Genomic DNA, 13,625 nt, shown 5'->3' on the forward strand with positions numbered 1-13,625 from the left:
TTAATTAAACTTTATGTGATACATTATATCAATGAACATTATAAAATTATTAACGTTTTAGACAAATATATAAAATTAACGAAATAGACAATTATAAACACAAAAACGATGTTTTGATGTAACAGTAAAAAGGTAAATTAGAAATATTTAAAAATAAATGGAGAAAATAATATATACATGTTATAAAAATGTTATAAAGGAAGTCTTTCAATTTAATAATGCAGCATATTTTAGAAAATAGGTATGACTCATGTATTCCATCAAGCAGCTCTTATACAACAATGTTATATACAAACATAACGATCAATCATATACAAAAAAATAACCACTACCTTTAATTCATAAAAAATATTTAATACAATAATAGTATATCAGTGATCTATTTCATGGAGCACATGATCAAATTTATAAGTGAAAATGTACTCTATGAATATTAGATCTCTTTGAATTTAAACTCTTTAAATCATACATACACATTTTTACTAAAAATTGTTGCTTTTTAATATTATTACATACCATTTAAGCCTAAAACAGTCTCTTGTTATTAGAACTAGCGACACTTTATACAAAATGATACAATTATGATATTTACAATCAATCTACATATACGATTAAATGTAAGATATCTTCATTTAATAAAAAGTTATTTAAACCGTTATTTGAACTTTTGGTGTTATAATGTTCTGTGGTATATTACGTTTAATTCGTTTTAACAGCAGTTTAATTACATATATTCATTAGTAGAAAGCGATTAAACACCCAACTGGCAATCGTGAAAGACAAATGCTTCTCAAATTGGAATCTGCACTTCCTGCTTACTAGCGTCATACTTTGAAATCACTATTTGTCATGCCAATAAGATTAAAACTTGCAAAATCCCATTTCTTTGATTATACCAATCATTCTTTCGGCAGTGGCTATCTGTAAACCGTGAACATAAAGGGAAGACATAATCGAGAGTTCTTTTACATAACGTGTCCCAATTTTCATTATATTCTGAAAATAGACCAATAAAAATAGTTCTGACATATTTTCAGAGTTTTTTAAAAACTCCTATTCAAAATCATAATAAAAATTGATGTATAGGAACCTCTTGCTGTCCAGCAGCTGATGAACCTATTGTTCTCTTTTTTATTGTCATTTTAAATTTAAAATGACAGTTTCCATACTTGAAATTCTGCGGGAATAATTTACGAAAAATAAATTTATCACGTATTCTTTCTATAATATTTATCTTTAGCATAATGTGATGCAAATAAATCGAAAATTATCGAATATCATTTAAATCTTGTGAAAATATAACAGTATAAATATTACGTGCTTAATTCTTTGTATCGTTAATAAAAAATTGCACATTATTATTCATCCTTGTAGCTAACGCGAGCCGGTATCTAGTATGATTTAAAAATTTCAGGATCGTTCAGTTCCATTGATTCATTTCAAATAGAATGAACATTTATATTGTGCTACTGCAGAAATTTCAAATAAATAATTATGTTAATTTCCTTCAAAATGGTGGACAGTTCACTCCGGGATGTAGATATTGGCATTTGTCACCGACACGACAATAACCGTTTTTTGAAAATTGTCTGCATACGGGTGGTTGTTTCCCGTTTCCCCTCCATCCGCCACCACCGCCCCTCCAACCGCCTCTTCCTGGCGGCCCCCCACCACCTCTATACCAGCCAGGTCCTGGAACGCCTCTACCTCTACCATGTATTGGACCAGCGCCTCTAGGACCTTGAAAGTTAGGTCCAGGGCCGTATAAAGGACCAGGAGGGCCTTGGAAGTTGTTTGGATTCATATTATTGAATCCCATATCTTCTGGGCCCATCATACCATAACCTTCTTGTTGTTGATTATACATAGGTGGTGGCCCCATCATTCCAGGTGGTACCATTGGACCACCTTCCATACCTGGTGGAAATGCATTTGGCATATTTCCCATTGGATTCATTCCCATTCCATCAGGTACAACAACTTTTCCATCCCCAGTTCTCCAGCCGCCTCCTCCTCCAGCAGTCAACGGACCTCCTATTTCGGGACCCATTGGACCCATATGAGAAGGTCCCATCATTTGTTGAGACATTTGTGGCATTGGGCCCATTGAAGTTTGAGGACCCATAGGTGCCATTACCGGCTGTTGATTATGTGGAAATGTAGGATAATGGAAATTTGAAACTGCCGGTGTTTGAGGTTGCAACTGAGGTTTTGGTTCTGGCCAAGGCAGGGACGTGAAATCTTTCTCGCTTTCCTTATTTCCCGTAAGATCATCCAAAGGAATGATTTTAGGCTCACTATATACATGATGCCGTTCTTCATCGGGTTCTGCCGCAGAATCTGGAATCCTAAAATTAATATATATGTATATATATATATATATATATACACGTAAAATAAAATGCTTTTCTAGCAATTGAATTATAACAAAATATTTTTTAAACAAATATATTTTGTAGAACTCGTATCAGTGAGTACAGTTTATATGTTAAACTGTTCAATGGTTCGATGTCCCTATGCTTTTAATATAGCATGCGTATTATTTTTGCACGAATATGTAAATTATTAATAATCGTGTATTTTAACATGCAATACTGAATTCTATTTTAATAAATGAAACTCTATTTTGATAAATAAACTTTATTATAATAAGAAAACAATCGATTAAAATATACACATACATGCTTCGGTTGAAGTATAGTGCTTGTAAAATTCCTTTCTCTCTGGCATATTGAATATCTTTTTCTCTACTGTCTTTCCCAGGCTCTACTAAAGGTGGCGGTAAATCAATTGGAATCAAGGGCTTCCATCTTGTTCTTTCTTCCATTAAGTCTTCATTACCTACAAGATTAGTTTATATCAATCATTTATTAAATTGTTAAAATAGTTCTTTGATGTTTAAAATAATAAGGATATTATTGTTAACAACAAAAAGTTATATTTTTGCTACTTACTCAATTTTCTGGCCATTTGGAATGCTTCTCTTTCATTCTGTTTTTCCATTTGTTTCATATCGGTAAACGTTTTTGTAACGTTTACCCTTTCTGTTTCATCCAACTCGAAATAACGCACCGATTCTAGATCTGTTTTCCATTTTAATGTTTTCTTTGGTCCTTTGCGTTTTTGAAGCAATAAAACGCTTCTCAGACCATCAACGTATCGTATTTCTGGATAAGAACCGATATTTTCCTTTTTGATCGATTCAGATAGGGAAGATGTGTCTTCCGGAGAATCGGATGTCTTCTCTTCTACCTCATCGTCCGGTGTTGGTGCTAAAAAGCAACAGAATATTTTCCAATGTTCTTTTTTTAAGTAATATATTTATATATAATTATAAACAGATATCGGTAAATAAGAGTAAAGTACTTACTGCTACTTCTAGCGTCATCATCAACATCCGATTTGAATATCCTGTTTTCTTTCTGATCGTCCAGCATTTCTTCTTTATCTTTCTTCACATCTTCATCTGAATTCTCCCTCTCCTTTTGCTCTTTATCTTCATCTGTTTCTAACGTATCTTGATAAAACTATAAAATAAATATTTTTATGTGTAATAAATGTATAAATAAACAAAGAATGTATTAATTTCTATCGGCGATGAAATTTCGTAGTTATGTATACCTTAAAGTTAGGCTTGACAACTACGGGTGATTTTTCATCGGCACTTGGTGGTGAGGTGGGTGGAGGTGTAACATCACGATTATCATTACTGGCAGTTTCTTGTTTCTTAGCTTCTGTGGGACCGTCCTTCGTGATAGATGTTCTTCGCTTCCTCTTCCTTGGTTCTTTACTCTTCGTCGACGCCGTTAAAGCATCCATAAACATATCGCTTTCTTGTAAAACCATTGCTATAAATAAGAAAAATAACAAATATTTATACATAAAATAAAATGCAATAATATGAATCAAAACATATTACTTTGAATTGGGAGAAAGATTTAACACTGTCTTAATGATTACATGCAATAAAACATTTGCGTTAAATGACTGATTTACAAAAATCATAACTCCGAATCAGACTAAAAATTATAATAAAATATTTTGTTAAGTAACTCTAGGAACTACGCCGCGGAAAGAAAACATTTACAATGTTGCTCCTCACCAGCTCGAATTAATGATAATGATCTTATAGAGATTAAAAATATTTCCATGATAAAATCCTATAGAGCAAACATTAGTTTTATTCGATTGTACAAAATTTTATCACGTATAGTCAGCATCAACCTGCAAAGAAAAAGAATGTATATCGCACGAAGACAGAAATTAAACTTATTCCTTGGTAGAGCTGAAACCAGATAACGTTCTAACAAATATTGAGTGAAGAAGGAATGAGAAAGACATCCGTAATGAATCTGCAACAAAAATACAATTATTGCCTTTTAATAATATGAAATATTTTATTTTAAAAACATGTTGTTATTTTAAAAATGTTATTTTAAAAACATACAATGGGACAATTTCACATTTAATGTTGAGAAAAGAAATAAAATTTTATTATGCATTTATAAATATAACTATAAAAAGCATTTACATCATTACATGTTTTCTAAGACAGATGGATCAATAAATTTATCAATCGATCATGATCAATTAGATTTGATCCATTGGATTATTTTATTTATTCGAAATTTCAAATGAAATTTAAAACGGAGACTAAATGCGTGCATATTAGGACCAATATCGAGTATTTCAACGTTATAAAAGTGCAAGGAATTAGAAAAGTAAACGTTAATTTAGCCTTTTATATAATATAGATATAAGATTATATTTTTTGCTATTAAGATATAAAACCTTTTTCTTTACGATTAATTAAGTACTAATTCAAAATCTTTTAAATGAACAAGATATTTTATTTAAATTAAAATTTTATCATTTTCACGTTATAATAGATGCGGTTGATTTAGTATCTTTTGATAATGTTATATGGAAGATAATATATTAATTATTGTGTCAAATACAGCTTGTTCATAAATGCATTTCAATAACGCACAAAAAACGAAGACTTTGTACACCCGTTTGGCATTTAATACAATATGTCTTGAATTTTGTAAAAATTGATAATTGTTCATTAGATGATACCTAACTGCTGTAAAAAATACGAATTTTGTTCAAAAATTGCTTGCTATCAGACTGTGTTCATATATAGTAAATTAATGTCGAATTCAATAAATATACAATAACAACAAAAGTCGTTATAGATGTAGGAAGAAAATATAAGATATATCAAATCGATAATAAGTCGCATTGATAAACATATCAATATTTTTAGAATGTATTCGATAAAAGTGATAATAGTAAACTGGGGAATAATATGCGGGTTTTAATTATACGGCTCCAATTTTATTTCCATAAACCTTTGATTTATCCTCAAGAGTCGTTTACTTCGTTTTAAAATATTTCAAATCGTAATAGTACTCTTAACGTATTATCTTATACGTAACAATCAAGACGCATTTTTTTGTTAACATTTCGTTTCATTTGTAAAAAGGATCTTTACGATCGAATAGTACACATTAATATATTGACTAAAATTATTATTAAACTTTTGCGCAATGTATCAACAGCGATGGTTTTCTATTCCTTGTGCAAATGCCTAAATAGATTAAAATCTATTATTATTAATTATATAATTTTCATCTCCTTTACATAAGGGACTCCTACATATTTTGTTTCATATAAAAGTGAATATATAATCATTAACGATATGCAATCACAGATAAAATATTTATAACAGTATAATTGTAATTACAAATAACCACTTAAACTTGAGCAAACTATAAACAAAATATAATTAAACATTAAAATTAGTGTAACTATTTTCTTTGTATGTTGTTTCATGAAAGGCATAAAAATTATTATAAATAAAAAAAAACTTTTTTTCTTTAAGGTAATACCTTGTATATCATAAATTGTAAGAATGTGCATATCTCTTTTAGAACGGACAAAAACAATTATTCTCGAAGTAAAAGAGCGTTTCTGATAGGCAGAAGATGAACTAATTTGATATTATTAGTTTAAATAATGTGTAATTACTGTAAATTTTATTTTTCCATTCCATCGCTTTTTCAAATTCAAATATAAGTGAGGTAAATACCACATGACAAACATTGTCCACGAATGGCGCGGACCTAAATACGTTGAATGGTTAATATACTATGTGAGCGTAATGCAACTACTACGAGAGACAGAATCTGACCCCATACACGAGTGTCGACATAAAGACTATCGCAAAAACATCAGCCTCGGTATTCCGCCGAGCACACCACGAAGTGCGCTGTTGCGCAACTCCGTCGTTAACTCCCACCTATCCTCCTTTACGCGTCTTATTCAAATGATTTCCAAATGCTATCTTTTCCATGGTATTTATAGTCATCTAAATTATTGAATTTTTTAATGCATCAATATCATATAAAACTTTTGCTTTTTTCTTTCAAATGAATGACTAGATAAGGAATTAATTGTGCTCTGTTTTATTTTAAACTTTTAAGAAGAAAAACTTTTATGATCGAGTAAAGATATTCTTGCAAACTAAAGCGAACTATTCTTATTTAGGAAAGTTCAGGTATACAAAGATACACCATCTCGAAATTACTTTTTAACTCAATAAAACCTATATTATTTAAAAGAATATAGTAAGCTCGAGAGAATAATACTTTAAGAAAATAACAATTTCCTTCAATTAATGACGAGCACAACATGATCATTCTCGTTTCGTTTTTCCTGTCTTCTTCTTTATATTTTTTTCTCGTTCCAGTAATGTATTTTCACTCGATTGTTAATCCGCGACTACTGGCAAGGAAGAAGACTTCTTCGCCATGTCGACGTTGTCATTGCAACTAGACGATTATCTGTCGTAAGAAGAGGCCCGCTGATCCTAAGGGGCGGCTTGCTCGAAGACGTCGAGTCGATATGCAGCGTCGTATTTCATGCATTTTCGAAAGTGCTTTCGTTCCACGAAATTCTGCATTCTTTTTTTTTGACAAACTTTCTTCAAACGTCGTGCCATATTTTTCTCGCTTTTCCATCTACTCGTTCATACATACTATTACTCTCGCTCCCTCTCTCACTTTCGTTCACGCGTTCTTTTTCTCTTTCTCTCGCGCTCTCTTTTATTCTTTCTCACTTTCATAAGGATATCTTGGGACTATGCGCCCGCAAATTTCAATTCTCTCTGATGAACGCACGAACGTATTCGAATCATTCTGCAAATCCACTGTGAACTAAACAATGATACAAAATTGAAAAATAACATATCGCTTACAAGAATTTATTCCCTTGTGCAGTGACACTCAAAATGGTGTTATCATGTTAAGTATTATATAATAATTTTAATATAACTATTCAAGCAATACAAATATGTACAAGAGGAATTACTAAATAAAAATGTGATTTCGCTACGAATAAGGTTAAATGTTATAATTTCGTAAGAACGAATTCACAATTGATCAAAAATTAGCAACGACTAATTTTTTAAGCGTTATATCTTTATTATTATTATTGTCTAGAAATTCAGTGTATAATACCATTTTGAGAGTCCTGATTTTACTTGCACTTTAGATATGTGCGATTAGTCACCGAGAGGATGGAAATCTGGATGGGCTCACGGTATGAGTGTTTGCTTTATCAAGCATTCAGTGAGCAAGATGTATAGCAGAAACCCAAGAGTTAAATATTTCCAGATTTCTGATCAATTTATTTAAATGCTTAATAGGGTGTACATGTACAAGGGAAGAAGTATGGACAGACAAGAGTTGGTTTGTTTCCTTACCTAGGTAGATTAGTAATATCCATAGTGACTTCTATCGGTGTATCGTTCGTCGGAAAACGGTAAAACACACACCCGGGAAATTATATCGATATAAAACACACCTTTTTTTCTTTTATCCGAATAAATTTTAGAAGAAACTGCACGATTACTTTCGATGTATTGGTTATCAAAAAATATTTGACTCTATTTTTTACTAAATGGCACTAGTTATCAAACATTTTAACCGTACGATTTAATTAATACTTTATCGAAGATTACCTGCTGAATCTTCTTAATATAGGAAATAAATCGATGCTGAAAGAGCCGATCCTAATGTTCTTCATTCTTCTAATGTGACGTTAATTATAGAGGCAAGCACGAGAAATCCGCTCGATCCACTTCCACGTGGGTCAATCGATACAGGTTTTCTTTTACCTTCTATAATATTCTAATAACTTTTAGGAAAATAGCGTAGGGTTCTAATAAATACTATAAACTAAAATATAATATGCCTGAAAGAAACTGCAAATTAATGAGATAGACAAGAAATCTATGCAAATTTTGTCCATTTCAGTAAAACGTTAACGTTCGCGCAATACGTAAAGTATAGAAGTATATAATTTGCTCGTGTTTCTCCTGGACCCAACCACCTGCAAACTCAATATTAAGAAGTTAGTAATAGCACATACAATAGAAGAAACTAGTGTTCAAAGACCAGTTAAAGTTAATAAAGTTAGTAGTTTTCTTTTCCTAATTTGCAATGCTCTTTATATCAAAAAATTCATCATAGAATTAATACTACAATCTTCAACTGAGATCATTTTATTATATTTGATATTATTTTTTATATCATTTTATATTTTAAAAATTAGAGAAATTAAAAAACAAGAATAATATGTAACAAAGCAAATTGAACCAATTTATCACATATAACACATATAATCCTAGACTGAAACTTAATATAATATCAAATATAATTTCATCTCAATTCTAGACTATTTTTATTAAAATACATTTGATAACTGTTAAAATTCATTAAAGAAAAGAGATATATTTATTTTTATTATATATTTAACATATAATATCTTCAATTTCTTTTTTCTAGTCTTTGAACATTAGAATTTCATAAAAATTTAAGACAGTGTGTACTTTTCTCCCTAAAGAATCAAAATTATATTTGTTGAAAAAAAATATATATATACATATTTGTGTGCAAAAAGAAATTTTTAAATATAATATTTGAGACACTGTGTAATACTTACGTTTTGGTTTAGGTGGTATTAATTTGATGCCTCCCTTCTTTTCTTCACTTGGGGGTGTAGTTGGTGAATCCAATGATAACTTTGCTCGTTTATCTGTTGATGGAATAGCTTCTCTAAGTGGGGATGGCCTTTTCAAGGCAGGTAATTTCTGTGGTATGACCTTTTTGTCAATGACAGGTGGTTTCTTTGCTGATCTTGGTGGTGGTGGTTTTACTTCTTCTTCCAAACCTGTTGATCTGAATTTAGAGTTAAATGTTTTCACAGTCTTCGGCCGTGTTGTGGAATCTTGAGAATTTTTTCTACTTTCAATGGAAATAGAAATATTCTTCTTCTCTGGCATTACGACAGCTTTCTTTGAATCAGTCTTATTTTCTTTAGAACTATCTCGAGAGTCTGTTGATGACTTCCTTACAACTACATCCCCAGATTTTTCTTCTTCCAACTTCTTTTTGGGTATTTTTCCGAATTTTGAGCTCAGTGCCTGCCCTTGAACCTTTTCTAATGTTGCTTTGTCCTTTTCTGCCTGATCCTTTTTCTGTTTCTCCTTTTCTCGCTCTTTATCAGATTTACCCTTACTAGAACTATGTTTACTGGATGAATTGGATGAGTGATGTTTTTCCTTGTCCTTGGAAGACTTATCCTTGGAACTAGAACTTTTTGAACTACTACTGCTAGAACTAGAGCGATGACTACTAGATTTGTAAGATATGGAACTAGAACGATGTGAACTGGAACTTGAGGTATGTTTAGAAGAACTTTTGGAGGATGAAGATGAGCTATGGTGATTCTTCTTATCTGAACTACTAGACTTTTTCTCATCTTTCTTAGAAGAGTCCCGATTTTCTTTATTACTAGATTTACTACTTTCACTATTACTATTGTCTTTAAGGTCTTTAATGTCTTTGCTTTCTTTACTTTTAACATCCACATCAGGGCTATCTGTGGAATCTACTACAGTTTGTTTCACTTCACTTGAAACTTGGTCTAATTTTTCAGATTGTGCAATGTCCTTTTCACAATCTTGACCACTGACTACACCATCACTAAGTTCTGCAGATGCTACTTCCTCGGGAGTTTGTTTCACAGGAAGAGCATCTTCCACAACATCTCCATTAACCTCTACATTTGTACTATTCGTAGTTAAAACACTATTAATATTTGTAGCATCTGTCTCCACTTTTGTAAGGATCTGTTTGCCTTCACGAATTGTAATTTTATACACAGGAACTGGAGATTGTGAAGATGCAGATACCACAACAAAAGCTGGCTTTTTTGATTGCTGGGTTGACAATTGTTGTTGTATTTGCATTTGCTGTGGTTTACTAACAACTTGCAATTGTAATGGTTGCACAGTTGTCCTCTCCTGGATCTGTTGCTGGTCTTGTGATTGTTGTTGTTGTTGCTGCTGTTGTTGTTGCTGGTGAATGTGGGATACTGCAATAGTTGATGTGGAATTTGGAATAAATTGCAAATCTTGCACTTGAACTGTTGCATTTTCCGTACCATCCGAGACTTGTTGGATACCACAATGAATGGAATACTGCTGTGTTGATTGAGATACCAAAGTTTGCCCTAAAACTCCAGTAGTTTGCGCTGGAATAGTCATGATTTGTGCTGGCACAGAATTTGGTGCAGCTTCCCCTTTCACTATTTTTAACCACTGCTCAACCAATCGACTAGCTAATACTCTAACACCTTGATGACTACCTTCTTTTGATAGACCTTTTATTAATTTAGGGCAATTGTTGCTTTTCAATCTTTCTATATCTACTGGGCATAACAACAAAAGTTCTAAGAGTTCTTGAATTAAAGCCCAATTTTTCGCAAGAATCCCATCTGTAAGCCACATATGAATGAGATTCCATCCTCCAGCCCCCATAAATCTAAATAAAGAAGAAAGTAATAAATTGATCAAATTACTAACTATTCTGTTATATATTCATTATGCTTTAAAAATATGTTAAAGAGATATCTTATGGGACTCACATCAGTGAGTACAGTTCATTAGTAAAACTGTCCAATGGTTTTGAGTTCCTAATTTTTTACTATAGCATACATTTTATATTTTACACGATTATACAAATTACAAGTATTCGTGCACGTCAGTATGCAATTTGAAAAATTTTGCTTTACATATAAATAATTAATTACTTATTTTACAAAAAATACTCTGTATATAATTTAATGAAAGAAGTGTACTTACTGGCTAAGTAAATCAGTATTTGTAGTTTTTAATATTTGTATGTAAATGCATTTTGAAACAAGTTTCTTTGAGAACTTTGTCATTAAATTAGCCAACCGATGAACTTCTTCTTTACTTTTAATACCTCCAGTTGGCCCCAATAAGACACTAAGACATTTCAATAAAGATAGAGGATCTATACGTGGCTGAAAAAGCACATGCAAAATATTACAAATTTTTACTTTTTGTGAGGTTATGTATAATAATATAGAAAAATTGAATCTCTATCAATCAAATTGAAATTAGTCCATCTTTGATTGACTTAACAAAATGTAATAGTCTATTATATCAAGAAAAAAAATTGTAATCAACTGGTATTTATATAATTGTATGTTCAAGTATTATTACTGTTTCTTCAAATTTAACCTTTACTGAAAAAACATTTTTAAAGACATATATCACATTGCATATGAATAATTGCCTTCACTATAATAATGATAAAATGTACGTTACAAAAAAAATGTAACTAGAATAATAAATAGAATAAGAATTTAAATATCAAATAAGATAACATCACATAGTCGTCGCGCACAAGAGAAAAACGCGAAGATCATTTACTTTGCTCATTCTGCTACTCAATATATAAGTATTACTAATACGTATTAAATTAGTTTTAAAAAAACTCTCATTAAACTACATGAGCGTTCGTATTGTACGATCATTAAAAGTTAGCGAAGCCAAAAATAGGATATGAGGTCATACGAGCGAAGGTTATTGATCTTACCGCTTTCCCCTACCATTACATCTTGTCGTAATTTGTCGTATATGGCGCCCTCTTTCAAAAAATTTACGAAGAAAAGGGAAAGTAACTGGATTTCAATAAATAATTTGACTTACCATTTTGATGATATTCTTGATGATTTAACGCATATTGAAGTACAAACATAGGATCATGACGTAAATCTGTAATGAAACACAAAGATATTCGGTTTTTTTCATGGATACAAGTAATGTACTTTTTCAAGGATAAGCATACACGTACACCGCCATATTGTTGAATCTTATTCACGCACGTAAAATACAGCTAACAGATTTTTCTATCTACGAATACGAAATTATTTTGTCAAAGATTATTACCTATGTCTAAATATATCTCCACCAATTATTCGCAAAATGTAATATTCCTAATTTGCTTTTCTACCCTCTCATTGTCTTTTCATTTCTATAGGAATCATCTATATCACGAAATCGCAAATACCAATTAAAAGGATTTTTATATCAAATCTTTTCTATTTCAATTATGGTTTCAATATTTATATTCATTTCCTAATAAGAGGTAACTTGAAATACAGAAATTAAGCAACAGAAGCTACAAATAGGAAAACTATTAATCTAAGATACAAGCTTCTTAGTCAACGGCGATCACTCGATGGTCAACTGGCGAGTCTTCTTCTGCGCAATACCTTCGCGCATGTCCCACCCAAGATGGTTACACAACCAACCAATCACGCACGCGTTTTGAATTTTCTTTCTCGTCGACCAATATCCGAAGCGACCCCACCCCTTTCACTTGACATCACCGAGCAACTGCTATTTATAGCACACCATGATCGTCCATTTGTGCTACATTAAAAATTTACCAAAATTGTTTCTTTTTTAGGATTATGCAATCACTAACACTTTTAATAATACTTTAAATAATATCCAATTATCACTTATTCATGTTCAAAATATAGTCGATAGCTTGCATGCAATTTCTATTGTAAAAACCAGGCAATCCCAAGAAAACCTCAACTTGTATCACTAATACATTATTTCTTTTCACCTTATTTTAGCCTTAAATATCTTCGTATTAATCTCTTCTATCTTTTATTATACCCTCTATGAAATATATGTAAAATTATATAGGAGTAATTTGATAAATGAATAATAGTAACTAATGAACAGACAGTTGTTCTCGATCAGAAATTGTAGAAAAAATATGTATACTTCGGCTTTTTTGAACGACAGAAAAGCCACTCACATTTGATAAATAATTAAATCCTTTTTATGGAAAATATATGTTCACAGGTGTGTATATGAAATTTAACATTTCCTATACACAAAAACGATGTGGCCCTACGCTCTGATGAAAATAGGCTACGCATCGGCAAATGTTACAAGATTGTCCAAAATCTGTAGATATCTTCTTGTTGATCTGCCATCTGCAATCAAACATTGTTTAAACTTTATTTTTATTACCTTAATGTCGGTTTTCTTGTAATATCTTGTTGAACGATTCCAAAAATCTACTCTTAACTGGAGTAAAATTATTCTCACCTAACTACGTAGAAGCTGCCGTTACTCCCAAACCGGAAATGCCGTATTTTTTGTAAGCGAGTCAAGTATAAGCCTATTTCATTTACCAAAATTTATTGATTACTCACATTTAAAT

General features: G+C 31.3%; 1 protein-coding gene across 5 annotated transcripts; it reads right to left on the reverse strand.

The window, feature by feature from the left end:
• Window positions 1-228: 228 nt before the first annotated feature.
• PNUTS (Phosphatase 1 nuclear targeting subunit) lies at window positions 229-13,599 on the reverse strand. 5 transcript variants are annotated; one of them, XM_069111243.1, is made up of 11 exons: window positions 13,511-13,599; window positions 13,215-13,395; window positions 12,089-12,154; window positions 11,213-11,397; window positions 10,513-10,892; window positions 9,010-10,443; window positions 3,622-3,848; window positions 3,371-3,527; window positions 2,955-3,272; window positions 2,682-2,841; window positions 229-2,348 (listed from the first exon to the last, which is right to left on the reverse strand). In XM_069111243.1, the coding sequence occupies exons 3-11, from the start codon at window positions 12,089-12,091 to the stop codon at window positions 1,508-1,510; spliced, it is 3,705 nt and encodes a 1,234-aa protein (XP_068967344.1). In that variant the 5' UTR covers window positions 12,092-12,154; window positions 13,215-13,395; window positions 13,511-13,599; the 3' UTR covers window positions 229-1,507. The 5 variants fall into 5 exon arrangements, with proteins under 5 accessions (XP_068967344.1, XP_068967340.1, XP_068967341.1 ...); XM_069111239.1 differs by having other exon boundaries at window positions 9,010-10,892; XM_069111240.1 differs by having other exon boundaries at window positions 9,010-10,892; window positions 12,329-13,395.
• Window positions 13,600-13,625: the final 26 nt, after the last annotated feature.

Source organism: Bombus flavifrons, chromosome 4 (assembly GCF_040668555.2).
Source record: "Bombus flavifrons isolate JBK064 chromosome 4, iyBomFlav1_principal, whole genome shotgun sequence".
In the NCBI taxonomy this organism is placed as follows: domain Eukaryota; kingdom Metazoa; phylum Arthropoda; class Insecta; order Hymenoptera; family Apidae; genus Bombus; species Bombus flavifrons.

What these genes read in the sequence shown, in the direction of transcription:
- PNUTS (XM_069111239.1), bottom strand. An exon ending in TTGTCAAGCCTAACTTTAAG is followed by an intron (nt 3,528 to 3,621) that starts GTATACATAACT and finishes TTTATTTTATAG; the next exon opens with TTTTATCAAGATACGTTAGA. An exon ending in TGATGACGCTAGAAGTAGCA is followed by an intron (nt 3,273 to 3,370) that starts GTAAGTACTTTA and finishes GTTGCTTTTTAG; the next exon opens with CACCAACACCGGACGATGAG.